This window comes from Apodemus sylvaticus, chromosome 4 (assembly GCF_947179515.1).
Source record: "Apodemus sylvaticus chromosome 4, mApoSyl1.1, whole genome shotgun sequence".
In the NCBI taxonomy this organism is placed as follows: domain Eukaryota; kingdom Metazoa; phylum Chordata; class Mammalia; order Rodentia; family Muridae; genus Apodemus; species Apodemus sylvaticus.
In genome coordinates this window covers 6,595,444-6,621,937 of record NC_067475.1, presented here as the reverse complement: position 1 = coordinate 6,621,937, position 26,494 = coordinate 6,595,444, and the positions used below count along the sequence as shown (strand labels likewise).

The following is a 26,494-nucleotide window of genomic DNA, read 5'->3' as shown; positions in this document are numbered from 1 at the left end:
GTTGCTGTGATTAAAAAAAAACTTTGACCAAAGCAACATAGGAAGTGTTTATTTTGGCTTGTGGTTCAGGGCCATAGTCTGTCTGAACACAGAGTGATATCAAAGTACAGAGATTCAGAAAGCATCCGTCTTCGCTTACTTTACCTCTGTAGTACTTTATACCAATGTCACGATTGTGGCGGTTATTCCACGCTCATACCTTCTGTGGTCTTCAAGGTAAGATGTGATAAAACTGCCCATAGACACAGCCTCGAGCAGCACCCAAACCGCACACAGACACAACCTACAACAGCTCACAAACTGCACATAGACACAGCCTAGAGCAGCACATAAACTGCGCACAAACACAACCTAGAGCAGCACACAAACTGCACACAGACACAGCCTAGAACAGCACACAAACTGCACAAGACACAACCTAGAACAGCACACAGACTGCACAAGACACACCGAGAACACACAAACTCCACACAGACACAGCTAGAGCAGCACACAAACTGCATACAGACACAGCTAGAGCAGCACACAAACTGCACACAAACACAGCTAGAGCAGCACACAAACTGCACACAGACACAGCTAGAGCAGCACACAAACTGCACACAAACACAGCTAGAGCAGCACACAAACTGCACACAGACACAGCCTAGAGCAGCACACAAACTGCACACAGACACAACCTAGAACAACAAACTGCACACAGACACACCTAGAACAACATACAAACTGCCCATAGACACACCTAGAGCAGCACAGACTGCACACAGACACAACCTAGAACAACACACAAACTGCACACAGACACAATCTAGAACAACACACAAACTGCACACAGACACACCTAGAGCAGCACACAAACTGCACACAGACACAGCCAAGAACAACATACAAACTGCCCATAGACACACCTAGAGCAGCACACAAACTGCACACAGACACAATCTAGAACAACACACACACTGCACACAGACACACCTAGAACAACAAACTGCCCAGATACAGCCTAGAGCAGCACACAAACTGCACAGACACACCTAGAACACACAAACTGCACACAGACACAACCTAGAACACACAAACTGCACACAGACACACCTAGAACAACACACAAACTGCACACTGACACACCTAGAGCAGCACACAAACTGCACACAGACACAGCCAAGAACAACATACAAACTGCCCATTGACACACCTAGAGCAGCACACAAACTGCACACAGACACAACCTAGAACAACACACAAACTGCACACAGACACAATCTAGAACAATACACAAACTGCACACAGACACACCTAGAGCAGCACACAAACTGCACACAGACACAGCCTAGAGCAGCACACAAACTGCACACAGACACAATCTAGAACAACACACACACTGCACACAGACACACCTAGAGCAGCACACAAACTGCACACAGACACAGCCTAGAGCAGCACACAAATTGCACACAGACACAACCTAGAACAACACACAAACTGCCCACAGACACACCTAGAACAACACACAAACTGCCCACAGACACAACCTAGAGCAGTACACAAACTGCACACAGACACAACCTAGAGCAGCACACAAACTGCCCACAGACACAGCCTAGAACAACACACAAACTGCACACAGACACAACCTAGAGCAGTATACAAACTGCACACAGACACAACCTAGAACACCACACAAACTGTACACTGACTCACCTAGAGCAGCACACAAACTGCACACAGACACAGCCTAGAACAACACACAAACTGCCCACAGACACAACCTAGAGCAGCACACAGACTGCACACAGACACAACCTAGAGCAGCACACAAACTGCACACAGACACACCTAGAACAAAACACAAACTGAACACAGACACAACCTAGAGCAGCACACAAACTGCACACAGACACAACCTAGAACACACAAACTGCACACAGACACAGCCTAGAGCAGCACACAAACTGCACACAGACACACCTAGAACAACACACAAACTGCACACAGACACAGCCTAGAGCAGCACACAAACTGCACACAGACACAACCTAGAACACACAAACTGCACACAGACACAACCTAGAGCAGCACACAAACTGCATACAGACACAGCCTAGAGCAGCACACAAACTGCACACAGACACAGTCTGAACAGCACACAAACTACACATGGACACAACCTACAACAGCTCACAAACTATGCACAGACACAACCAACAACAGCATACAGCTTGTTTTATTTCAGTTCCTTTTTAAAGTCCTTTGTGTGAAACACAGCTGTGTACAGCAGCCCAAGGGTTTGTGCAGACCTGAAGAGTCATAGAAACCTGAGTTCGGTTAGCTTTATTGAGTTATTTTAAACAAGACAAATAAAATGCTGGTTCAGTATTAAGATTTTCCAGAAAATGTTTAGTTTTATAATGGGAGCATATGAATATAAACTTTTTTACTCTTTTGTGCAAAACAAAGCAAATATAATCAAAGTTATAAAATTAACAGTTCAGCACAGAAATGCTGTTACTTCACAGTCTGATGGGTCCAGTCTACCACATTTCTCAGTGTTTACGTTAGAATCCTGAGTTCTTTCTTGACAAGTCATCTTTCCTGTCACTTGAATGAGCATTAAAACTCCAGAGTATTTTTCAACTTTAAGTGATCAAAGAGCAAACTAACACAATTCAGGGCTAAGAACCAATCATTGTTCAGTAACCAAATCTATCTAGAAGGCGCCACCGTGGGACTCAACAGTGGTACCCTCTGCTGTGGGAATCATTGCATAGATCTGAGGCCCTCCTCTTTTATCTCATTTCCTTGGGAAGACAGTAAAGCCCTTTTCCCCTGAAGCAGCAACAGTGCTTTGAGCTTAGTTTCATGAGGGTGAAGCATCGCCCAATAGTAATATCTGTTAATTTTTATACTTTTCAATGTGCTCACGAGCTATGATCAGCCTCTGAATTTGTGCAGTGCCTTCATAAATCTGAAAAATAAACACAAAGTTGTTTAAACATCTGAATTTATTTGATGTCTCAGCTCTACTGTAGCACCAAACTGAAACGTTATTTTATATATATAGTTACATATTATATACTATAATATTAGCACTACAAATATTATATATAATTTATAACTAATAACAATCAATAAAAATTAACATATAGCATTATATAGTAGTAATATTATATAGTAGTAATATTATATAATATACCTATATACTATATAACCTATTAATATATAATATAAACAATCATATTTACATACTATATATTAGCATTATATATAGTATATTGTACATATGCTATATTATATATCATATATCATATAATTATGTCAATTATATATAATATATAATAACATTATGTATCATATTAATATATAATAACATATTATAGGTTATATATTAAATATAAATAATATACGATGATGTATATTTACTAGATTTATTTACTATATATTATATATTAAATATATACGTAAAATATAAACATATACATATAAGTTGTTTGTTTGTTTGTTTCTTTCTTTCTTCAAGATGGATTTTCTCTTTTTGAAGCCCTGGATGTCCTGTAACTTGCTCTGTACACCAGGCCAGCCTCAAACTCACAGAGATTTGTCTGCCTGTGCTTCCTAAGTTCTGGGATTAAAGTTGTGCACCATCACCAACCAGCAAACTGTTATTAGAACAGTTTAAATTATAAGAAAATATTTTATAAAATTGGAAGGCAGGCCTAAAACAACAAAGAAAACAATATTTACATTTCAAGATGTCTGGGAAGTCTAAAGTTTATTATTACTGGAGTATTTATGACCTAGCTTTGCTCAGCTGTCCCTGGCTGTGTCCTTTGGTCACTCTGATCTTACTATTAAACTAGTGGCTTTGGGCTTTAGTCCCTGGTGATCCACCATCTTTCCCACGCCATGCTTCTAACCTCGGTGTCCATGCATTCCCTGCTGGGATTAGGGGAAGGTCAAGTGGTTGGCGGGAACACATGCAGGCTTTAGGGGAGGCAAAAGAGCCCTAGGAGACTGGTGACTTGGCTGGTATACACACTGCAGTGTTCAGTTTTCTTGTGCTTAAATAGACTGGCCTGTAGAGACTGGCCTGTAGCCAGAAAATTGCGGAGACAAAATTCTGAATGACGTATTTTTATTTTATGTATGTGAATGTTTTGTCTACATGTATGGATGTGCACCACATGCATGCCCAGTGCCTGTGGGCCTCAGATATCCTGGAACTGTTGTTACAGATGGTTATGAGCCCCCGTGTTGGCACTGAAAACCAAACCCAGGTCCTCTGTAAGAGCTGCCAGTGCTCTTAACTGAGCTGTCTCTCAGGCCCTGTAATCTTTAGTGTTGATAATGTTATAGTTATGGGGCTTTTCTTCTGTAGGGCCAACGACACGAGGCTTTCTGTTGTATGAAAACTCACTAGTGGTATGCAGAACAAGGTGGGGCATTAAGAAGTATAGACTATAACTAACTCACAATGAAGAACATGCATATTTTTATCTTTTTCATGAAGTTACCCTTTTTCCAATTGCCAACTTAATTTCAGAGTTAAGTATCAGTTCTCAAGAACACATGGCTTTTCACTATAAATACAGTTTCAATAATTATGAGAAGTCGGGCTAGAGAGATGGCTCAGCCGTTAAGGGCACTGGCTGCTCTTCTAGAGGTCCCGAGTTCAATTCTCAGCAACCACACAGTGGCTCACAACCATCTATAATGTGATCTGATGCCCTTTTCTGATATGCAGGTACACATGCAAATACAGTACTCATAAAAAGAAATAAATCTTAAAAAAGATGTCACACAACATAAGACAAGTATATATAATTTTCAGAGGTAGAAAAGTGTAGCTTGTAATTGGTTAAAACATTTTGAAGCTGCAAAGGCAGCATTAGACAGGTGATACATGCCTGTGAAGTTTACTGGCCCAGCTCTTTCCCTCTTATCAGGTACACTTAATTTTAAAAAAAGCAGCATTCCTTTTATGTGTTGATTAGTACAAAACCTGACTCATACCAATCTATAACTTTATTTATTTTATCTAATTGTTTTTACATCCACATGGAACGAACAAGTCAGTGGTTAGGAGCCAGTTCTCTTCTGCTGCCATGTGGACTCTAGGGTCCCACTCGGGTTGTCAGGGTGGTGCCAAGTGCCTACCCTCTGCGCCATTTTGCTGGTCCAAATGTCATTACCAGTTGTTTGATACCTACAGTTGTTCTTTGTGAGTATCCTGTCCCCTCAGAAACAGAATTTTAGAGCTCACCTGATAGATCTTGGCGTCCCTCATCAGCTTTTCCACGGGGTATTCTGTGTTGAATCCACAGCCTCCGAAAATCTGCACAGCATCTGTAGCTAGCTGATTGGCGATATCTCCCGCAAAGGCCTTCGCAATGGAGGCATAGAATGTGTTTCGGCGGCCGGAGTCAACCTCCCAAGCTGCTCTCTGGTAACTGAGTCGAGCAAGTTCAACTTTCATCGCCATTTCTGCGAGCAGAAACGCAACTCCTTGGTGCTAGAAATAAGGGGAAAACAGTTAAAGGGCATCTCAACCAAAATTGGACTTTTTTTTCTTAAAACACTTTTTTTTTCATTTTATTTTGCACTAATCATAGACTTGCAGAAAAGTTGCAGCCAGCTTGCACTAACAGTAGGATGAGGGTAATCGACACAGACCTGCAGAGCTATAGAGACCCTACCTAGCCAGACTGGCCAAGCCCACCAACTTTCCTGTTATTTTTCAGTATTACAAATTGATTCAAACTACTTTTTCCCCCCTCTTTTTCTCTTTTAGATATTTTGAGACAGGCCTTTTCTGTGTAGCCGTGGCTGTTGTGGAATCACTTCACAGACCTGGCTGACCTCAAACTCAAAAGATTTGCCTGTCTCTGTCCAAGTGTTGGGATTAAAGGTGTGCGCTGGAGACCTGAATATGTGTTTGTTTTTCAAGACAGGATTTCTGTGTAAAGCTTTGGCTGTCCTGGAACTCACTCTGTAAATCAGGCTGCCCTCGAACTCAAGAGATCTGCCTACCTCTGCCTCCTGAGTGCTGGGATTAAAGGAATGCACAACTACCACCTGGCCTTTTTTCTATTTTTTTAAGAAACAGCTAAAACCGTCTGTGAACTCCAGGCCATCTCTGCTTTACTTCAGAGAACCTCCCAGAATATTTAATTTCTTTCTTAGCTTCTGACTTTTGTCCTTTTAAAGATTTTGCTTCTTAGTTTGGGTTTATCTAATATTTTCTCATTATTAGAATGAGTTTTTGAATACAGATGCAGAAAAAAAAAAACAAAAAAATCCAAAAAACCCAGCAGGTGTTCTTGTCCTAGTGTCTGCAGTGATTTAGACAGGGAATGAATGAATGGATGGATGAACGATTGAATCTAGGGAACAGCCCCGGTTGATCCTGCTGTGCTGGCCCAGGCAGACATCACCCTTTTTATCCTCAGCCTCCAGAGTAGCTGCGACTTCCGGGGTGTTCTATCTATCGAGCTCTGACCTGCTGGGGCATTTAACCAAAGGTGTTACCTATATAGAAAATTAGCACAGAAACATGTCAGGAAAGACATGATGCTTCCTGTCCTTGTCATATCAAATGGGAGATGAAAACCAACCCATCCTGTAAGAGATGGCCAGAGCTGTATCATGCTCAATACCGTCAACATGGATCACAGGGTAGACGGACATTTACTAAACATTGTCACATGAGGTTTACCATACATTCTTACATGAAGTTTTTCTTTTTTGGGGGGGGGATTTGATTTTTTTTTTCGAGACAGGGTTTCTCTGTGTAGCCCTGGCTGTCCTGGAACTCACTCTGTAGACCAGGCTGGCCTTGACTCAGAAATCTGTCTGCCTCTGCCTCCCAGAGTGCTGGGATTACGGGCGTGTGCCACCACTGCCCGGCTACATGAAGTTTTCAAACAGTATGATGACCACTCTAGAGAAACATTGTCAAGGAAATAATAAAGTAAAAAATATTTGCTACAATTCTGAGTGACAGAATTATAGATATTTTAGTATTTTGCTTGGTATCAATATAGTAAGACATTTTATTGTAAAATGGGACATGTGCCTTAAAATAACAGATCAAAATGAGTCTAGTAAGTATTTGGAAACATTAAGATCATTGGAAACTGGGTTTGTGTAGTGAATAACATGAAAATGGTATTTTAAGTTTTAGAGTTTATAAAAAGCATAAATCCTGCAACAGGGGCTGGAGGGATGGCTCAGTGGTTAAGAGCACTGACTGCTCTTCCGGAGGTCCTGAGTTGAAAACCCAGCAACCACATGGTGGCTCACAACCATCTGTAATGAGACCGGGTACCCTCTTCTGGTGTGTCTAAAGACAGCTACAGTATACTTACATATACATATACTTTATAAATAAACAAATCTTAAAAAAAAAATAAATAAATTCTGCAATGGAATAGAGACTAACACGAACCAAACTCATATCAACCAAACCAGACACCCAGCTGCTGGCTTCGCACGTTCAGCAGGTTTCTTGCCTTAAAGCAGGTTCAGTGCCTGGCTGCGCTGCTTGTGAAAGAGTGTGACAAGCTGCTGAGGTAGGCAGGTGACAGGCTGTGCAGGAGGCTTAGCTCCTGTGTAGAGTGACACCCTCCCTGCTTCTTCATGTTTCAGTTTGTTTGTAGCATGTGTGTATATAAATGGCATGCACACGTGTGCGTGTGTGTGTGTGTGTGTGTGTGTGTGTGTGTGTGTGTGTGCCTGCATGCAGGCTCTTGAAGAGGACCTCAGAGCCCGGAACTCGATTTACAGACTGACCACTGTGAGGCAGCTGATATGGCAGCTGGGACCAGAGCTGCAATCCTCTCTGTAAGAGCAACACACACTCTCTTCCTGAGGGAGTGACCTCCAGCCTCTGCCCTCCCTGCTTCTATCTGAACTGTGCCCATTCCTCTAAGCCAAGAATTCTTTCAAAGATTCTGTTTGAAGCCAAGGTCATGCTAAGTACCCCAGGTCTTGAAGTCAGAGCAATCCTCCTGCTTCGGCCTCTTGAATGCTGGGATTATAAGTGCGTGTCACTAGATATAGCTTGTTGTTTATTTAATTATTTGTTTCTTTAAAAAGGATTTTGTTATATAGCCCAAGCTGCCTAAAACTCTCCTTCCTGTCTCAGCCTGCTGAGTGCTGTGACTTCAGACTTGGGATTAGTTTCAAAGATTTATTTTACGTGTTATTATTTTACTTCTATGTATTCAAGTACACCTTCTATGTATTCAAGTACACCGTGCGCATGCAGTGCCCTCAGAGACCAGAGAGGGCATCAGAGCTACTGGAACTAGAGTGACAAGAGGGTTGTGAGTACCAGGTGGGTAGTGGTGACAGCCCAGGGCCTTTGCAAGAGCACCACATGCTCTTAACCACTGAGTCACCTCTCTCGCTCAATTATTTTTTCCATACAAGGTCTCTTCATGCAGCCCTGGTTTTCCTGGAACTCGCTATGTAGACCAGGCTGGCGTCAACCTGGGGCCTTGGCTTCCTGAGTGCTGGGATTACAGGCATGGGCTACTTTGTCTGGCTAGAGTTTAATTTTTTGAATAGACAGAATACCCACCAATTAAAAGTCCCAAAAGTAAAGGAATACTCAGTAAACATTTCCTCTCCTCATTCAGTTATCCCGGTCTACAGCCCACCCACCTAGCCCCCTCCCAGGAAATAAACAATGGCATCAGTATGTGTTTATCTTTCCAGAGGCAATTTACATACTGGAATGCAAATTTCTCTCATGTTTTTACACATGTACTGGCCTACCAGGCTAATGGTTTTTCATTTTGCTTTTCTTGTCAGTAAAGTGTGCACAGTTGTATCAGTGCATAAAGGATTTTCTTAGTTTTTATAGCTGCTCAGACTCCACCTCTCTTCTACGGGCCACTAATATTTTGGTTATTTCTGCACAATGCTGAAAGGAAGGGTGAGTGTGAGCCAGGCCATAGCTTAGGGCTATCTTTTTTCCTCCTAAGATTTATTATGTGTATGGGTATTCTGCCTGCAAGCACAGATACATGCATCACACACATGCCTGGTGTAATGGTGCCCGGAACTGGAGTTAGACAGTTGTGAGCTGCCATGTGTGTGCTGGGAAGGAACTGAACCCCAGTCCTCTGGAGGAGCAGCCAGTGTTCTTAACCACTGAGCCGTCTTTCCAGCCCCAGGGTTGGCCTTTTATTAATGTGGGTCCAAAGTAGGCACTTTTATTAATTGTTCAATGTGATTCATAAGAGTTGCTCTCTGCGACATGTTCAACATGTGGTAGCCTCTCTCCCTTTGATTTTCCTGACTCCACCTTATAGGTTTCATTTGGGGACTGAAATCTTAGGTTGCTCTGTATTTGTTCTCTGTGCTCTGTGTTTGTTCTATGATGAATAACTCATCTCCCAAGTCAATGTCCCTGAGAGTAGGAGCTGCCGATCACCTTTTCCATATAAAGGACAGGATCTGTAACAAGTGATTATTAACTCTGTTAATAGTGATTATTAACAGTTTCCTGTGAGAGAGTAAGGGACCGCCGTCAACACGCCACTTCTGAGGTAATGCTGGGAGGTAAGTGCGTGCGGGAGGCGTCACCACGTAGAATGAATAGAGGGAGATAGATGCTTTTTGACATCAATGGGGAAGTGAGTGGAATTTGAAAGAAATGATAGGACATATTTGGGGAAACAATAAAGCTAGAGAGGACAGTGAAACATTGACAGAAGACCACTGTATAGGCACGGAGCTCCGTGCAGAGGTCAAGGCCACAGGGAGAGGATACTCAGAAAGCTCAGAGCCATGGCATCAGACGAACCACGCGGGGCTTATCTTCCACCATCCCCACCCTACTGAAGAGAACACTGAGGTAGAAAGAAGTGAAGAATGACCCACAGGGATAACCACGAAGCCAGGCTGGCTGACGCCCCTGTTAAGATGGCACACACATCATCATCCCAACACTCAGGATGCAGGCATGGGTAGATCTCAGTGTCAGGCCAGCCCAGCCTACCAAAAACATGTTTCATGAGAGCACACATTAAAATCTATAGCAGAGTATCAGTTATACAGAAGGCTTGTAACACATATATTCCTTTTCTTAACAATTTACAGAGTGACCAACTGTGAGCGACATAGCCAACAGAAACTCTGCTTTCACAGGCAATAGTGATGACTATTATTCTTTCCAATAAAATAGAAAGCTGTTTTGTTCTTTAAAGGTAATTTCTAAATGTTTAGATGCACTGAGCGCCTTCAAATGTCATCAAAGCAAGCACAGCGCTCAGATCACCTCAGGAGCTGGGTGGAGGGCTATCAGGAAATGCCTGTCACACAAGCATGAGGACCCGAGTTAGATCTCCAGAGCCCATGTGAAAAAGCTAAGAGCAGGCTGGAGAGATGGCTCCACGGTTAAGAGCACTGACTGCTCTTCCAGAGGTCCTGAGTTCAAATACCAGCAGCCACATGGTGGCTTGCAACCATGGGATCTGATGTCCTCTTCTGGTGTGTCTGAGGACAGCTACAGTGTACTCATATATACAATCAATCAATCAATCAATAAATCTTTTAAAAAACCAAAACAATAACATATATATATATATATATATATATATATATATATATATAGAGAGAGAGAGAGAGAGAGAGAGAGAGAGAGGGAGGGAGAGAATGAGAATGAATTACCTCCACCAGCAGCTTTCCAAAGGTTTTCCTGTCCAGGGCATACTTTGTAGCTTCATCCAGAGCTCTCTGGGCTAGTCCGACAGCGCCAGCGGCAACCTAGAACACAAGCATTATGTGAAGCAAAAACTCACACTGTCATCAAGCCACACTGCTTATGGCTTGATTTGTAGTGAAGGATAAACACAGATAGGAAGCGGTGTCACTGGGGTGGGGAGGAGCAGACTTGGGTTTATTTTTGAATTACAGGTAATGGCAGTGCAGGTCAATGGTGGAGGGCATATTTGGCTTTCAGTAGAGCCTGAGTTTATCCCTGTTGCCAATCAAGCAATCAATCAATCAATCAACAGCCAACTGTGAGGCGGAGGCTCACAGCCTAGTGAAGTCACTGCTGTTTAACTGGAGTAAGTGAGCAGTAGAATACACAGTGATCCACAATCATCAGGAATGATCGACGCAGGGTGAGCTTTCTGGAAATGTAGCAAAGGATATCCTAGCATCTACTAAATTAGTTTCTATACCAAGCAGCGAAAGAAGATGAACTACCCACAAGACCAGCAACAATCTCCATTCCACCATTACTACAAAAACAAAGCAGACACTACAAAATAAAAAAGACACCGCACATGCAATGTTAAAATAAACCTGCTCGTTGAAAACCAAACAGAAGGTCCCACAGATGATCAGCTTACTGTAGGTCTGGTTCTATCAAAGGCCCCCATTGCGATCTTGAAGCCTGCTCCTTCACCGATCAACACGTTTTCCTTAGGCACTCTGACATCTTCGAAGGTGATTCCTCTGGTGTCGGAGCATCGCTGGCCCATGTTTAATTCCTAGGGAGAAGATGGCATAAGAAACACTCAAAAGTTGCAGCACTGCTGGTGTCAAGCATTCCCTTGTGCCTTCTGCAGGTGTCTAAAGCAGGGCCTGCAGTTCCTGCTCCATGAGTTGAGCTTCCATAGAGTTCAAACACTCCTGTCTCTGCCAGTCTTCTGTAGCTTCCCGGGACTGCAATGGCAGAGATCCCACAGCCACGAAGCCTCACAGCTTTCTTTTCTTTTCTTTTCTTTTCTTTCCTTTCCTTTCCTTTCCTTTCCTTTCCTTTCCTTTCCTTTCCTTTCCTTTCCTTTCCTTTCCTTTCCTTTCCTTTCCTTTCCTCCTTCCTTCCTTCCTTCCTTCCTTCCTTCCTTCCTTCCTTCCTTCCTTCCTTTCTTTTTTTGAGATAGGGTTTCTCTGTGTAGCCCTGGCTGTCCTGGAACTCACTCTGTAGACCAGGCTGGCCTTGAACTCAGAAATTTGCCTGCCTCTGCCTCCCAAGTGCTGGGATTACAGGCGTGCACCACCACCGCCCAGCTGCCTCACAGGTTTCTAACCTGGATCTTTCTAGAAATATGTGCCAGTCCCGATCAAAAACAGTATTTCACAAATCGAAAACAGCAGTAACTCAAATTTCTACATAGACTTTGTTGCTGTCTGAAAGCTACGTCTCTCTGCCTGTCTGAAAGCTACTTTCTCTTGGTCTTTCTGTCAAATCATTTTGCAAACAATCTTAGAGCCTGTAATCTTCAGCAAAACAATCTACTGAGCTCTCCTACAATTTTTTGGGGGGGGGGTATTTATTTACTTTTTATGCAGTAGGGAACATGAGCCTGGCACGGAACATGTGTGGACATCAAGGAATATCTTGTGGGAGCTGCTTCTGACCTCCTACCATGTGGGATCTGGAATAGAACTCAGGTCATCAGGACTGACAGGAAGTGCCTTTACTCCCTAAGCTGGCGTGCTGGCCCTGCCCCAACTCAGTCTCTTTATGTAGTTGCCCTAAGAGAAGTGTGCTCTGAGATGTCCAGAGGGTCCTGGAAACTGTTCATAATACCAGGTCTTTTTCATACAATGCTTTTTTAAAAATATATAATTATAATAATAACACCTGGTTAATAGATTAGCAACAGTAACAAGTCAGAGACAGAATGAGGTCAGGTGGTGGCCCACGCCTTTAATCCCAGTGCTCAGGAGACACAGGCAGGTGGATCTCTGTGAGTTTAAGGTCAGCCTGGTCTACATAGTGAGACCCTATCTCAAAGAAACTAAAAGCACAGAAACCAAAGGCTTCTTAGACACACCTCAAAGCACAAAGTTTCTATGACACAAAACTTTAATTTTCTTAGTATAGAATATAGTTTATTTAGGGCATGGGGAAGGGAGTGGAGACAAAGGCAGAGAAAGAGAGAGAGGCAGAGCAGATGAGTAGAGAAGCAGAGGCCAGCCATGAGCACGTGGAGAGAGAGAGGGGGAAGAGAAAAGAGAGAGGGGGAAGGGAAGAGGGAGGAAAGGAAAAGGGGACAGAGACAGCAAGTGCAAGACAAAACATTTTGACAACGTGAATCTCACAGATTTGCAAATGGCTATTTGTTTAAAAGAAATTTTTTTTAGAAGGCTAAGTAGCTAATAATAAAAGTATCTATACTCACTCACTAGAAAGTATATCCCCAGGGGTAGACATTTATCACTACCTACTGTACAGTGTGCATTCAGTAATAAATATTGATTCAGTTAGGGTTTTCCTACGTGAGAATGAGATTAGAAACATTGAGACATCAGTTGTCACACCAGTTTGCTACTGCCCTGAGGTTCCTTCGAGTTAGCAGAGACAGTCAGGCTTGGCCTGAGTCTGCCAGAAACCATCTCTATGGGGGTGAACACGATCCGCCACATACGCATGCAAAGGCCAATCTCTGGGAAGAAGTGTGACTAGCCCCAGTACTCAAGTTCTGTATATACATGGGCTTAGCAGTCTATTTGTTAAGCGTGGTCAGCCTTCAATATCTTCTCTTAAAATATAGTGCAATACAGCATCAGAAATGTCAAAGGCCAAAATCCTACAAGTCTATTAGTAAAGGACACAAGATCACTGATTTCAGGTCGGCCTCTGCCTTTGTAGTTGTCAGTAAATCAATTCTTTGGGGCTTGGTTTCTCCAGTCAGAACAGGCTTGAGTAAACAGCATGTAGAGTCAGCCCTTAAACTTCCACGGCCTAAAAGAGAAGTCCTATCCTTGTCCCTTTTTTGAGACAGAGTCTCAGTATGCTGTCCCACACTGGCCCAGAATTTGTGATCCTCCTGCCTCAGCCTCTGCAGTACTGGGATTGAAGAGATGAACTACCATGCCTGGCAGAGGTTATATACATTTCACATAGTCAAGCAACACATTTCTAAAGAGATCTGGACACAACAGAAGATCCTACAAACACCAAAGGTTGCCCTAGAAATTTGTTTTATATTATGTCTCAATTAAAATTCATTTTTCCAGTTCAGTTTAAGGGAGACCAACTCCAACATCTGACCAGCTAAATCAAACCTTCCCACATAGGGGAGGAAGACAATCTGTTCAAGTAATCTTCAGATCTGGGTTGGTTCCCACAATTCCTCCTATGCCATAGATGCAGACATCCTTCATCCTTCAGAGTTCTCTTTGAGGTCTCCACTTTGCAAAAGCATTTCAGTCCGTGTTAAAAATCCCAAGCCCAGCTTGTGAGCTCTGGCCAGGACTACTTAGGCCATTTCCATCCTTTGGTGAACCTTGAGCCTGGGTGTTCCAATATGCTCTTGCCTAAGTTCACACACTCTCCCAGCCCCACCCCCAGCTGACATTGATTGACATCCTCACTTGCTTTCAAGGTACAGATGCTTCTGTTGTTGCTGTGGAATTGTGAGCAATCCGCCCCGTCACAGGGTTTGACCTGTTCTAAGCAAAGCTTGTGCAGAAGCTCTGAGGAAGGAGGCTTTCCTGTGGGGCAGTAGCCATGGCGGCCTGGCTATGGCCACATCCACAGCTGTCATGAGGGTGTTCTGCACAGAGGGCCCATCTTTCAAACTGACTTGAAAGATTTTTCAGGGACGTGCAAACTACATCCCCAGCATCATCAAGACACAACTAGATTTTTGTTCCAACTTAAAAAGTACTTTCATTAAAGGAAACAAGAAAGAACCTTGACATCTGCAGTTGAAATTGTACATAGGGAGGTAATTGTTATTAAGAGACATGCTGTTTACCTTTTTTCCAATATGTATTCCCGGGGTGTCTGCATCCACAATGAATCCGGTAAAGGCTTTACTAGTAGGTGCTTTAGGATCTGGGTTAGAACGCGCCAATAAGAAATACCTAATGCACACAAACACACGACGGAGGCAATAAGGAAAATGAACAATGCAGACAAGTTAACTGCTGTATTGTTAACTGCCCAGCTACCGCCCCCACCGCGCGCGATATTGCCATCCCCAGAAGAGGAAATGAAGAATCAGATGAGTTTCCAAATTTGCACAGATGGTAATTTTCCTATGTGGCCAGACTAATTCAAGCATTTCTTTCACCATTAATGTGGTATTTGAGTTTGGGGGGGGGGCATTGAATATGAGTTATTAGTAAAAGTTCCTTCTGCAAAGAGAGTATGAAAGTAGAGTATGCGTGTGTGGGGACTGCAGTGCTCCTCTCTGGGACAGCCTTAAGTCTCATAGGACCAGCAATCTGCAAGATGAACACAGGCAGGAAGCAGCCCCGCTGCTGGGAGGGCAGGCTCCCGCGTGCTGCACAGCCAGTACACACCTGAAGTATTAGGGATATTTACTGGCTTTCCCACAGAAAGACATTTACCAAAAATATCAGAAGGGATGAGGCTTGAGGAAGGAATGAAAAAAAGAAAACAAGGTCTCGTTTGAACCCCCAAATCCAAAACACCTTCCCATATATCCTGATACAAACTGGTTCTCTGAGAATCTTTTCAAAAAGATAAAAATAGAGGTAGGTAGAGTCCATGGTGCATCTTAGTATCAGTTTTTAGTTTTTTAGCATCAAGAGAGATTGAGTGTTTTATCCTTCTTAAGCAATGAATTTATGTTAAGGCTAAAAAAAAAAACCCAATAATTTATCAGTTTATCATTGACTATGGATTTATTTGGTAATAGAAAAAAATCAGAAAATTATTTTCTAATTTCATGAGTCACTGAACTTGTCTTTTCTGTGAAGAATTATAGCCAGTTCTCAAAACTGATATTTACTTGCACTATTATATTTCTCTTAGCTTATTCAATTTTCATGGCTTCTCTATTTCTCATTCCTCGCTGATGTGAGACTAAATGATCCTGTTATTCCTGTTCCCAGCCTTTATGCCCGTGCATGGCGAGGGATCGATTCCTGAGCCCCGCCGTCCACCAAGGTGGGGATGCTTTTCCACACGGCACGGCACACAAATATGCCGATACAGCAGAAGTCTTCAGACTCCTAAGAAGTCTCTGTCATGTACGTATATTAATGAATTAAAAACACTATTTTCCACAACAACACATATGGGCTCTATTATTGGAAAGAAAGTTCTTAAATGAGCTGGGGCTTACATTTTCTAACTCTCATTCATTACCTCTAAGCTGCCTTCCCGAAAGAACCATGCAAGTCTGTTCCATTTGATCTTACTCAGAAAGTCAAGAGGGTCTGTCTGTCTCTTTCATCTATCACCTATCTGTCCATCTATATAACCACCTGTTATCTATCAGTCTGTCTGTGTATCTGTCTGTCAATCTATCATTTATCTACCTTTGAGTCTCTGCACACCCTACACTGACAGTTAAGTTTAGGTATCCCTACCTGTTTCCCAAGCTCTGGGGTCAAGGCCTGTGCCACGACACCCAGCTCTGCTCTTCCTTCCACAAAACGTTATTTGAAAAAGTAAGTTCCAAGCTTATTCAAAATTGACACAGACAAAATGTATCTAAGCATGTTTCAATGTATCTAAGCATGTTTCAATGTATCTAGCATGTTTCAAAGGCTTTCCCTGTAACAGATCAGCAGCATCGCCTGGACTATGCCTGCCTTGACCTCGCTCACTCCTGGACTCCTGGACTCGTGGTCTCTCAGCCTGAAATCACCACCGAGGTGCATCTCTACCCCACATCGCTTTCCCACCAAACTTATAGCTGTTTATTAAACTTCCTTGTTTCAACAAATGGATAAGTAGTTTTCTTAAGTCTGTATTTTTAATGTTTAATGGAACATTCTATCATTGTTTAGGCCTGTACATTTGGAAGTTTTAGATTTAACTAAAATCAAATACTGCCCTTTTTTAGTATAGGCTGATGTTTTTGTTTTGTTATTCAGGTTTTTTGTTTGTTTGGTTGGTTTCTGTTTTGGTTTTTTGAGACAGGGTGTCTCTGTATAGCCCTGACTATCCTGGAACTCACTCTGTAGTCCAGGCTGGTCTCGAACTCAGAAAATCTGCCTGCCTCTGCCTCCCAAGTCCCAAGGGATTAAAGACATGAGCCACCACTGCCTGGCAGTCTTAGGCTGATGTTTTTGTCTTATTTTTTTGAGATGGTCTCACGTAGTAGCCCAGGCTGGCTTGAACTTGCTAGGTAACTGAAGATAACCTTGAGCTTCCTGATCCTTCACCTTGCTTTTAAAAAATTTTTTTATATGACACTGGGAGCCAAACTCAGGGCTTTGTGCATGCTCGGCAAGTACTGTAAACACTGAGTTACATGCCAGCCCCATGACCCAGTAATGGGGCCTCTGCAGGGGATGGGGGATGGGCGGCACAGCGCAATGCTTCTTCCCTGGTACTTCTCTAGGTTCAGTCCCCAGAACCTCAAAGCTGCTGGGAATCAGAACCACACCCTACTGAAGCTTGCCACTTTCCTTCAAGCGAGGAAGTGCTGGGGGAGCAGGCAGGCTGCCTGCTGGGCCTGAGGGTGCCCACAAGGTCAGGGAGATTAGCTACTTTTACTGCACTTTACACTTCTTAAATTAATCTGGAAGAAATAGCTCAAGGGCTTAAAACAGTTCATGAGTCACCGAGTTATTTATAATCTCCTATGGATCTCCCAGTTTTAAAACTACAGCTTGCTTTGACTGAGAAGGCTTAATAAATGAAAGAAGAAAAGGAGCCCTGGAAGGTACTAATGAAGAGACCCACCAGTTGGCCTTTCCCCCGTTGGTGATCCACATCTTCTGGCCGTTGATAACATATTCATCTCCCTTCTTCTCGGCTCTGGTCTTAATGCCTGCCACATCAGAGCCTGCGGAGGGTTCTGTCACGCAGTAGGCCTTGGACATACAGAGACAAGAAAAAATTAAATGTTAATTATTAAACTGCAAATATCTGGCAATAGTATTATTTTGCTTGTTTGAGGCTCTAGGACAGAACCTAGGTTCTCAAGTATGCTAAGCAAGGGCTCTAGCAGTGAGCTATAAGCTAGCCCTGGCATTTTATCTTTGAAGGCAGTATGATGAATATCTAGAATTAGAATGTTCTTAGACAACCAAATAAATTGCTCAAACGTTTACTATTTTAAAACATTTTAACTCAATTTAAAACTAGACCTAGCATGCCAATAAACTACAGGATATATTAAAATACTTAGGAATATTCAAACAAATTCATTAAATTGAGCTTGATATGTTGATTTATCTGAATGTTCACTGAATACCTATTATGTTGTAGTCTATAAAACCAGGTAGGAAAACCGGAGCTGAAAGGCAGCCACCTTGAGATTTTCACAGGGTTCAGGGTAAAGTGTGGGTGTTAAACACCAGGATTTGAGAAACCAGTTTCCATGAGATGATGTGGAAGTCAAATCTCAAAAATGAAGGATATTCTGTAGCCATGGATTGTCTGCAGGAGTACTCTCTGCACATGATGAAACACAGGAGAGGGCTGGGGACACTGCCTAGCATGCACGAGGGCGTGGTTCAATCCCAGGCCCCCCATAACTGGGCATTCCACGAACTGAGTTATGCGTGGTAGCACACGCCTGCAATCCCAGCAATAGGAAGGGAGCAGGAGGGATGAGAGCTCGAGGTCGTCTTGGCAACCCAGTGAGTTCAAAGCTACTCAGATACATGAGACCCTAAAGAGAGAGAGTGGGAGAGTCAGAGTCACAGCACGGAGATGTGAGGACAGATCCTCCCAGGCTCCCAATGCTGGGATTAAAGGTGTGCACCACCATGCCTAGCCAGAGATACAGTTTAAATTATGAATGAAGCAGATTCTCTCTGGGGGAATTGAAGGATAGCCTGGGCTGCTAAAACACACACACACACACACACACACAGAGCTAACTGCTCATGTCTGGAGCTGCAGAATGAAGGTCCTGCTGTTCTGCAAATACCACGCCATTTTGGAATCCAGAAACAAGTGGATTCTCCCTTGTGGAAATGAGCAGGGGATTTTTACTAAGACACCCTCTTGACAGTCCGTGTACATACATATGTAAGTACTTGTCGGCTGACTTCTGTCTTCAGGGCACACAGTCAATAAACACATGCAGACTGAACAGCAGAGCCAGCAGCTCCTGGCCCATTCACAGGGAAATACAAATGAATGTACTCATGAACTTCTCATGAACTTCATAGAATATACTCACACACATCAGTGGCTGCTCGGTCATCCTCCCCAAATACTTCTTCTTTTGTTGATCATTTCCAGCAAGAATCACAGGCATTTGCTGCCAAGGGAAATTAGCATTTTAAAAAGCAAGATATTTAAATCAGTTACATAGATTCAGAAACACAGTTTGTCAAATAAGAAAGAACTACCTGCCTCCCTAAAGGAGTAAACTTAAAGAGCTGGCATTTGCTCTGAACCTAACGTGCAAGAAGACAGGGACTAATGTAAGCTTCTCCTTAAGTTATAGGCAGGTGGGACTTGTTAGTAATACACACGCGTGGTTGACAGTAAGATCACAGGTTAAACTTAGGATGGGACCTGGTGAGCACGACACTGCTCAGCACATTACAGTCAAGGGGCTGGCTTCCCAGCAGCCTCCAGGGGAGCCGCAGCCAAAGGGTACAGTTTCCTCACAAGGACAAACAGAAGGCCAGTATTAGAGACAACAGAACCACGGAGATAGAGCTACGCAATCCTAACTCCAGGATGGCCAGTCAGTCTTCCTCATAGCTCTTACAGAAATTAACCCAACTTCACTGTCGGTGTCACATTAACAGCCTCCCCCCCAACACACCCCCCGTAATTGACTAACATTTTTTAAACTGTAATTTTACTTATTTTGTACATAAGCACACATGTGTGTACATGTATGTGTGCACAGGCTACAGCTCACTTCTGGAGACCCGATGACACCTCTGAGGAGTCCTTTGTCTGCTTCCATCACACGGGCCCCAGGGGTGGAACTCAGTCCATGGGGAGCCTTTACCCACTGAGCCATCTCACCAGCCCCATGGTAAACCATTGTCTTAGTGACTTACCCCCAGAGAATTTGTTTCAATGGCAGTCTGCACCCCTGTACATCCATATGCCAACTCTTCGGAAATTAAACAAGAATCGAACGTTCCCAGGCCAAGACCACCTACAGTATCAGAGTGTTTGCAGAGCGTTATAATATGAAGAACAACTCAATAAACTTAAGACCATCTAGACAGGGAGAATGCCCGCGCTCTGTGCTGAGTGAGGAGGACCAGGCATGTTCTATGTTGCCAAAATAGGGAAACTGAGGCAGAAAGGCACCGACTGGCAACAACATTTTAGAGAACGAGTTCTTGTTTTTTTTTTTAATTTATTTTTATTTTTTTATTTTAGGACCAAACATGTGGAAGGCTTACCGTAACTCTCCGGAATGTGTGGGTTGATCAGCCCAAGTTCCCAGGCTCTTTTGATGAGGGGGAATGGGTACTGAAAGAGAAAACACGTTACACCAGACCTGATCTAGGCAGGCTGGTAACAAGGTCTCATAGCTACAGAGGACTCCCCCTGCAACCTGATACCTACTTCACCGCTTTTATCATATTCACGGGCGACAGGGATTATTTCCTCTCTGGCGAACTTCCGGGCAGTTGCTTGAAACTCTTTCTGCTGTTCCGTCAACTCTAAGGGAACATTATTTTGAGAATGTCAAGAAGAGTTCGTCAACATGAAGTTAAAGAGACAAAGTCCACAAAGTTGTGATGTGGAGGTTTGTATTATCAAGAGATAAGCTTCTGACCTCAGGAAGAAGTCTAAAAACACAAGACACTCAGTCAGCACACATACTAACACTTGTTCCAGGCTTCTGTAAGAACGCCAACACCATAATTTAAATTTCACTCTTCTTTTGAACCCCAGTAAGTTTAAGAATATAAGTTCCCGGGCTGGAGAGATGGCTCAGAGGGTAAGAGCACTGACTGCTCTTTCAGAGGTCCTGAGTTCAATTCCCAGCAACCACATGGTGGCTCACAACCATCCGTAATGAGATCTGATGCCCTCTTCTGGTGTGTCTGAAGAAAACTACAATGTACTCACATATAATAAATCTTTTAAAAAAAAAAAAAAAAAAAAAAAGAATATAAGTTCCCACAAATAAAATGTTAAGAACAATGAGAAATCTCTCCAAAATAATAACAGCCACATAAAACCCTCTATATTAGTAACAGGCAGTATTAAAACAATTAATTTACACAAAATAAAACTAGCTATTGTAAAATTAAAGACTAAGTTGACTGGACCCCTGGGTAAGTGTAGACTGCTAACTGAATTTTCATAGCTGTGCTATCTAGGGTTTCAAAGTGGGTGCATTGATATGATAAACTGTGGCCTTCCCAGCCTAACCTAAGACCTTGAGTGCTTGCCACACCAGACCTTAACCACGTAGGTGGAGTCTTCTGCCTCGGTTGCAGGGGCAACTTCCTAAAGGAACTTAGAAGAATAGACTACCTGGCTGACCTTGCTTTGCAACAAAATCCAGATGAAACAAAGGATGGGGTTGGTGGGTTTGCCCTAAATAAACGAAAGGCTCAGCCGTTAAGAGCACTGAAGGCGTCTACCATATTATTATTTGTTGGCAAACTGCTTTCATAAACTCAGTAATCTTCAAAGTATCCTATTGCACACATTATACCTACTTTATCCATCAGAGAACCAGACTGACTGGTCCTCTGGGCTTCTCTGTGTAGCCCTGGCTGTCTTGGAACTTGCTCTGCAGATCAGCCCTGGCCTCGAACTCAGAGATACGCCTGCCTCTGTCTTGAGTGCTGGGATCAAAGGTGAGATTCACTGACTTACCAAGGCCCCACTCATTACCTGCACTTTTTGTCAGAGCCCACAAGCTCCCTAGCAAACTCCTCTATCTGCCTCACCTTTGGCAATTCAGAGACTTGTCAGATTCTTGAAAATGCTAACAGTACATAAGAATTCCTATGTAAAAAGCTGAGATTAGATAACAGTAAAGTGGGGGGGGGGGAAGGCTACTACTTTCAAATGCCCACTAATTCAACTTGCTATGTTCATGCCATTTGGAAATTCTTTAATTCCAGATATACATGTGTGTACATATGTGTGTATAATATATAATAAACTATGCATTTTCACTCAAGTATACTCAAGTAAAGCCGATAAACCTAGGCGCGTTCAGACTACGAAGGGCACAAGGGCACCAGGTGCACATTAGTGACCAGCTCTGCCTAGTAACTCCAGAGATCAAGGAACAGAGAAAATGCTTTCCTAGCTAGAGTCAAGTTAGCAATTTGAAGTGAAAGCCCTTTAGGGGTGAAGGACTCGAAAGACAGGATTTACTTCACATTATTAACCTGGAATGTTAGATTTTATAAAAAGGAAAGAAAAATCTCGTTTCTTTTCCCTCCCAAACCACATGGCTCCCTGGTCTCAGGTCTGAGAACTTGGCATAATAGCATTAAACCGCAGCTCAGATAAATTAGGCCATTTTTTAAAAAAATTGTTACATCACTGAACTGAGAAGTATCTAGAGAGTTATTTGTTGAGCTGGGCGGGTGTGGGCGCTCACACCTTTAATCTCAGTACTAGGGAGGGAGAGGCAGGCAGATCAAGGTGAGTTCGGGCCTGCCTGTCACTCTACTAAGAGCTTCAGCTAGCCAGAGCTATATAGTGAGACTGTCTCCAAAGACAAAGGAAGTCTGTTACATTTAATCTGTAAGTTGAAGACAATTCTTATATATTCATTATTTGGCCTATCCATTTGGGAAAAAGAGAAAGAACACTACAGAGGCCGCCTGAGAACACGTGAATGTTTGGGCGAGTATAGGGAAGAGGCAGTGCAGTTCAGTTTGGCAGGTGTGAGGAGCTGAGCCAACTGTGGGTGGTGACTGCTCGACTCATTAACCAACATCACGTTACAAACACAGCCCGCCCCAGCCCGCCCGGCATATCTTCAAGTCAAAGGGCGGAACACATACCAAAATTAAACCCTAATCCGGCCTCCTGCTTGGGAGATGCTTTTGTGTGTTGTGCTCGACACTCAAAATGAGAAACACTTCTCAGGACCTGGGAACAGAATATAATAACAGATATAATAAGTACACCTGATAACAGACACCAACCAAATGCAAGAACACGGCTAGGCCACTGAAGTGCTTACCATAAAGACCGGTGACCTGAGCCTGAGCTCTGCAACCCACGTGGTGGGAGAGAGAACTCACCCCACCAGCGTCTTCTGCCTCCACACCCGCGCCCAAATAAATACTGTTATACCGGCCATCCAAAGCGAGCGCAGCATCCGTAAGGAGATGTTTTTATTCAACAACTACGTTTCTAAAGTCAGTACTACATAAACTATAATTCAAATGTCAATTATAAGCTAGAGGGATACTTAACCATAAAGGAAATGTTATTCAATTTTATATTTTTTTATTTGTGTGTCTATATATGTGTGTGTGGAATGTCCAAGATGAACAGAAGAGGACACAGGATTCCCGGAGCTAGAGTTACATACAGTTCTGAGCCACACAGCATCAGCGCTGGGATGCAAACCTGGACCTGCCACAGGAGTAGTAAATATTAAATGACAAAAACAAGAAAAAACCCATAAGTTGCTCAGTCAGTCTCTCCTCTCTCTCAGCATGTGTGTGTATACACATATGTATGTATGTATGTATGTATGTATATATGCCTGTGTCCAAGTGTAATTTTTAGGCCTGCTGTTTGTTTTGTTTTTGAGACTAAGTCTCAATATGTAGCTGTGGCTGACTTGGAAATTTACTTTGTAGACCAGGCTAGCCTTGAACTCCCAGAGAGCTACCTAACTCTACCTTGTAAGTTCAGGGTTAAAGGCGTGCGCCGCCACTCCAGGCCCTAATGATTCGGTCTGTGTTTCTGTGAGGACAAGTTCTTTTGAAGTAGATCAGGATAGGCCCTTAGCCCACTGTGGAATCCAGGCTAGCCTTGGGATCTCAATTCTTCTGCATTGACTTCCAAGAGTAAATGAAGATCACCACTCCAAAAAACTGGTCAGCTGCGTTTTCTACAACTGAAGTGGAGAGCCTATTACTAGGCTCCTTATATACTGATATTAGTTATTCAATTAGAGTAGCTTAACACATGGGCCTGCTCATTACTTGGGCAGAAGGATGATCAGGTATGTGTGTGTGTGTTTGTGTGTATATGTGTTTGAGTGTGTATATGTGTGTGTTCGTGTGTGTGCATGTGAGCATGCGTGTCTGTGTATGTGAGTGTGCACATGTGTCTCTGTGTCTAGACAGCTTAGAAACAATAAAAAACAGGATAGGGTTAAGAAGTTAGAATTGCAACACAGAGTTTTAAGTTTTGCAAACACTCGTCTGGGAACAGTTCCAAATACACAATTTGTATTTACACCTGGCAAATGGGAATCACTAATCATAAGGGATAACTGGAGATTATTAAAATAAGACAGCCAGGCTTGGGGGTGGCAGCTCTTGGAAGGCTGAGGCAAAGCTCTGGACCAGCCTAGTCTACAAAATGAGACCCAATATAAAGAAACAATAAATACGATGTTCTAAAATTCTAAAGGCAGAAGAGTACTGTGTTTATTATTCCTGGCTTTCTGCCAATAATAACGAATTCCAATATGGGAAGGATACTAACTTTAATCTTCAAGCCTGCAACTACAGCACAACTAAGTAATGAATTGCTTAGAAATTTGAGTCTCAGTTTTATCGAAGTATAGAAAACAGGATAAAGAAATATGCATTTTCTGATTCCTTGTGGGTTAGGTTTTCCTTCACCTGTCCTTGGGGGCACCAAGAACCCTTTAGTTCTGTTGTTAGAATGAAAAATAACTTTAAAATCCTCCACTTTCTGCTTTCAGAGCCTGTCAAGTTGTATAGTAATGGCCGGGGTGGAGGGGTGTATCAGTACAATAAAAACCGTTGTTGTAAATTCTAAAACTACAGCTTTCGGGACCAAAGGCAAGTTTAGTCCAGTTTTAGGTGGTATAAATGGAGTTCTTGTACGAACACGTCGCTAATAAGATGACGAACTAATGGCTAAAGCTGAGCTTAGAAGACAAATTCTGGAGGGTTCAGCATTTAGAAGACAAGCTTCGTGAAAGTTCTTCGGCAGGCCCTTTTGTCTTTTGGAAGGATGCCTGTACATCACAAAACCACAGGCGGACTAACCCAGTTCCCGCGAGCGGCCCTCTTCCTTTTCCTTCCTGTACAATTAGCTGTGTTTTGTGCACGCCCAGGATCAGCCTGCTTGGATCCTAACACCTGTTCACACCCGTGGCTACAGAACAACAGACCGATGCCTTCCTGGTGTGGCTACAGCCAAAGTTTACTGGAAGTGCTCCCCTCTGCCACAGCAGGGTTCTGAGTTCCCTCCGAGAAGGGTGGGTGACAGGAGAGAAGCGTCTGAGCCCCTTGACCCAGGGTGAAGCAGGTCCACAGGACCACGCCTGCAGGGTCAGAGGCCGGAGGTCAGTGAGGGAGGGGGGCAGGCAGCGCGGGGGGACGCCCGCAGGCTCCTGCCCTCCCCCTGGCATCTCAGGGCCGACCCTCCCAATACCGCCCCGTCGCCCGCTCACCCAGCAGCCTCTGCGGAACGCCGCTGCCATCATGATTCCTCGCTCTGCTGGCTCTGACCACCAACCCGCAAGCGAGCCAAGCGGACAGGGGTCCCGCCCACAAAAGGCGTGGCTTGGAGGGCAGAGAGGGGCGGGCCTTAGACGCAGGGCAGGGGCGTGTGGGTCTAAGTCTGGAGACCTCGGGGGCGTGGCCGGTGGAGTCCCATTCCCAAGACAACAAGGTCTGAGCTCTCGGACTGACTGACAGGGAGATGATGGGTCCTAGCAGAAGATCTTGGGCGTGGTCATTGCAGGCGCAGGGGGTGTGGCCTGGGAGGCGGGGTTAGATGAGGGCTAGTCTCGGGGTCAGGACCTAGGCCAGAAGAGGGCGGGGCCTGAAGGCCCTCGGCGCCTGCGCCCTGCCCTCGACCTTGCTGAAGCCTGAACTGCTCAGCTTGGCTCGAGCAAAAGGCTGCCTGCCTCTTGTCACCGGAACCCGAAGGTCGCGTCCTCTTCGGAGGGCTGCCGGGGAGAGCTGGACCCGAATCCAGGCCAGAGGGCGCAGGCAGGCATTTTCTGCAGTCAATTGTGACCTTTACTCGGAGAGTCAGATTCTTTATGGCTTCAGTATACACTGGAGAGGCAAACGCTGGGCTAGAGCGACTGAGAAGCCTCAGTGCCAGGAGACTGAGAAGGAAGATTACTGTTTAAGGCCAGCGAGAGCCGAGTAGCAAGCCCTAAACAAACCAAAGCGCAATAGTTTTCTACTTCCTCTATTTTTCTGAACGTTTTCAAGGCTACTTATTATCCACTTATGTAGATGTGGAAAGCGTCCTTGGGAATGAGCCTATTCAAAAGCTCCCCAGCCAGTGAACATTGGGAGTAAACATTTTGCTCATGAGTTTGTAAATTTTGCTTAAATTCCCATTGTCTTCCAGTTAGACCTCGTGTCTGAGATGGAAGCTGTGGTGTTATAAAGATGAGAGATTATAAAACTTCTCAGTGTTGGGGACCTCAGTTGCCAAAGATGAAGCTGTCAGGAGTCC

At 43.7% G+C, this 26,494-nt stretch overlaps 1 protein-coding gene and 1 long non-coding RNA gene across 4 annotated transcripts; both read right to left on the bottom strand.

Moving 5' to 3' along the window:
* Positions 1-52: 52 nt before the first annotated feature.
* On the bottom strand, positions 53-1,850 carry LOC127682538 (uncharacterized). 3 transcript variants are annotated; one of them, XR_007977381.1, is made up of 3 exons: positions 1,702-1,850; positions 1,466-1,634; positions 53-351 (listed from the first exon to the last, which is right to left on the bottom strand). It is a non-coding gene; the product is annotated as an uncharacterized LOC127682538 (long non-coding RNA). The 3 variants fall into 3 exon arrangements; XR_007977380.1 differs by lacking the exon at positions 1,466-1,634 and adding an exon at positions 1,230-1,431; XR_007977379.1 differs by having other exon boundaries at positions 1,466-1,600; positions 1,770-1,835.
* A 466-nt stretch (positions 1,851-2,316) lies between these two features.
* On the bottom strand, positions 2,317-25,715 carry Acadm (acyl-CoA dehydrogenase medium chain). Its single transcript, XM_052178867.1, has 12 exons — positions 25,470-25,715; positions 22,864-22,951; positions 20,447-20,544; positions 20,281-20,350; positions 19,927-20,027; positions 19,086-19,166; positions 17,636-17,766; positions 14,727-14,835; positions 11,367-11,507; positions 10,678-10,773; positions 5,261-5,509; positions 2,317-2,965 (listed from the first exon to the last, which is right to left on the bottom strand). The coding sequence occupies exons 1-12, from the start codon at positions 25,500-25,502 to the stop codon at positions 2,894-2,896; spliced, it is 1,269 nt and encodes a 422-aa protein (XP_052034827.1). The 5' UTR covers positions 25,503-25,715; the 3' UTR covers positions 2,317-2,893.
* Positions 25,716-26,494: the final 779 nt, after the last annotated feature.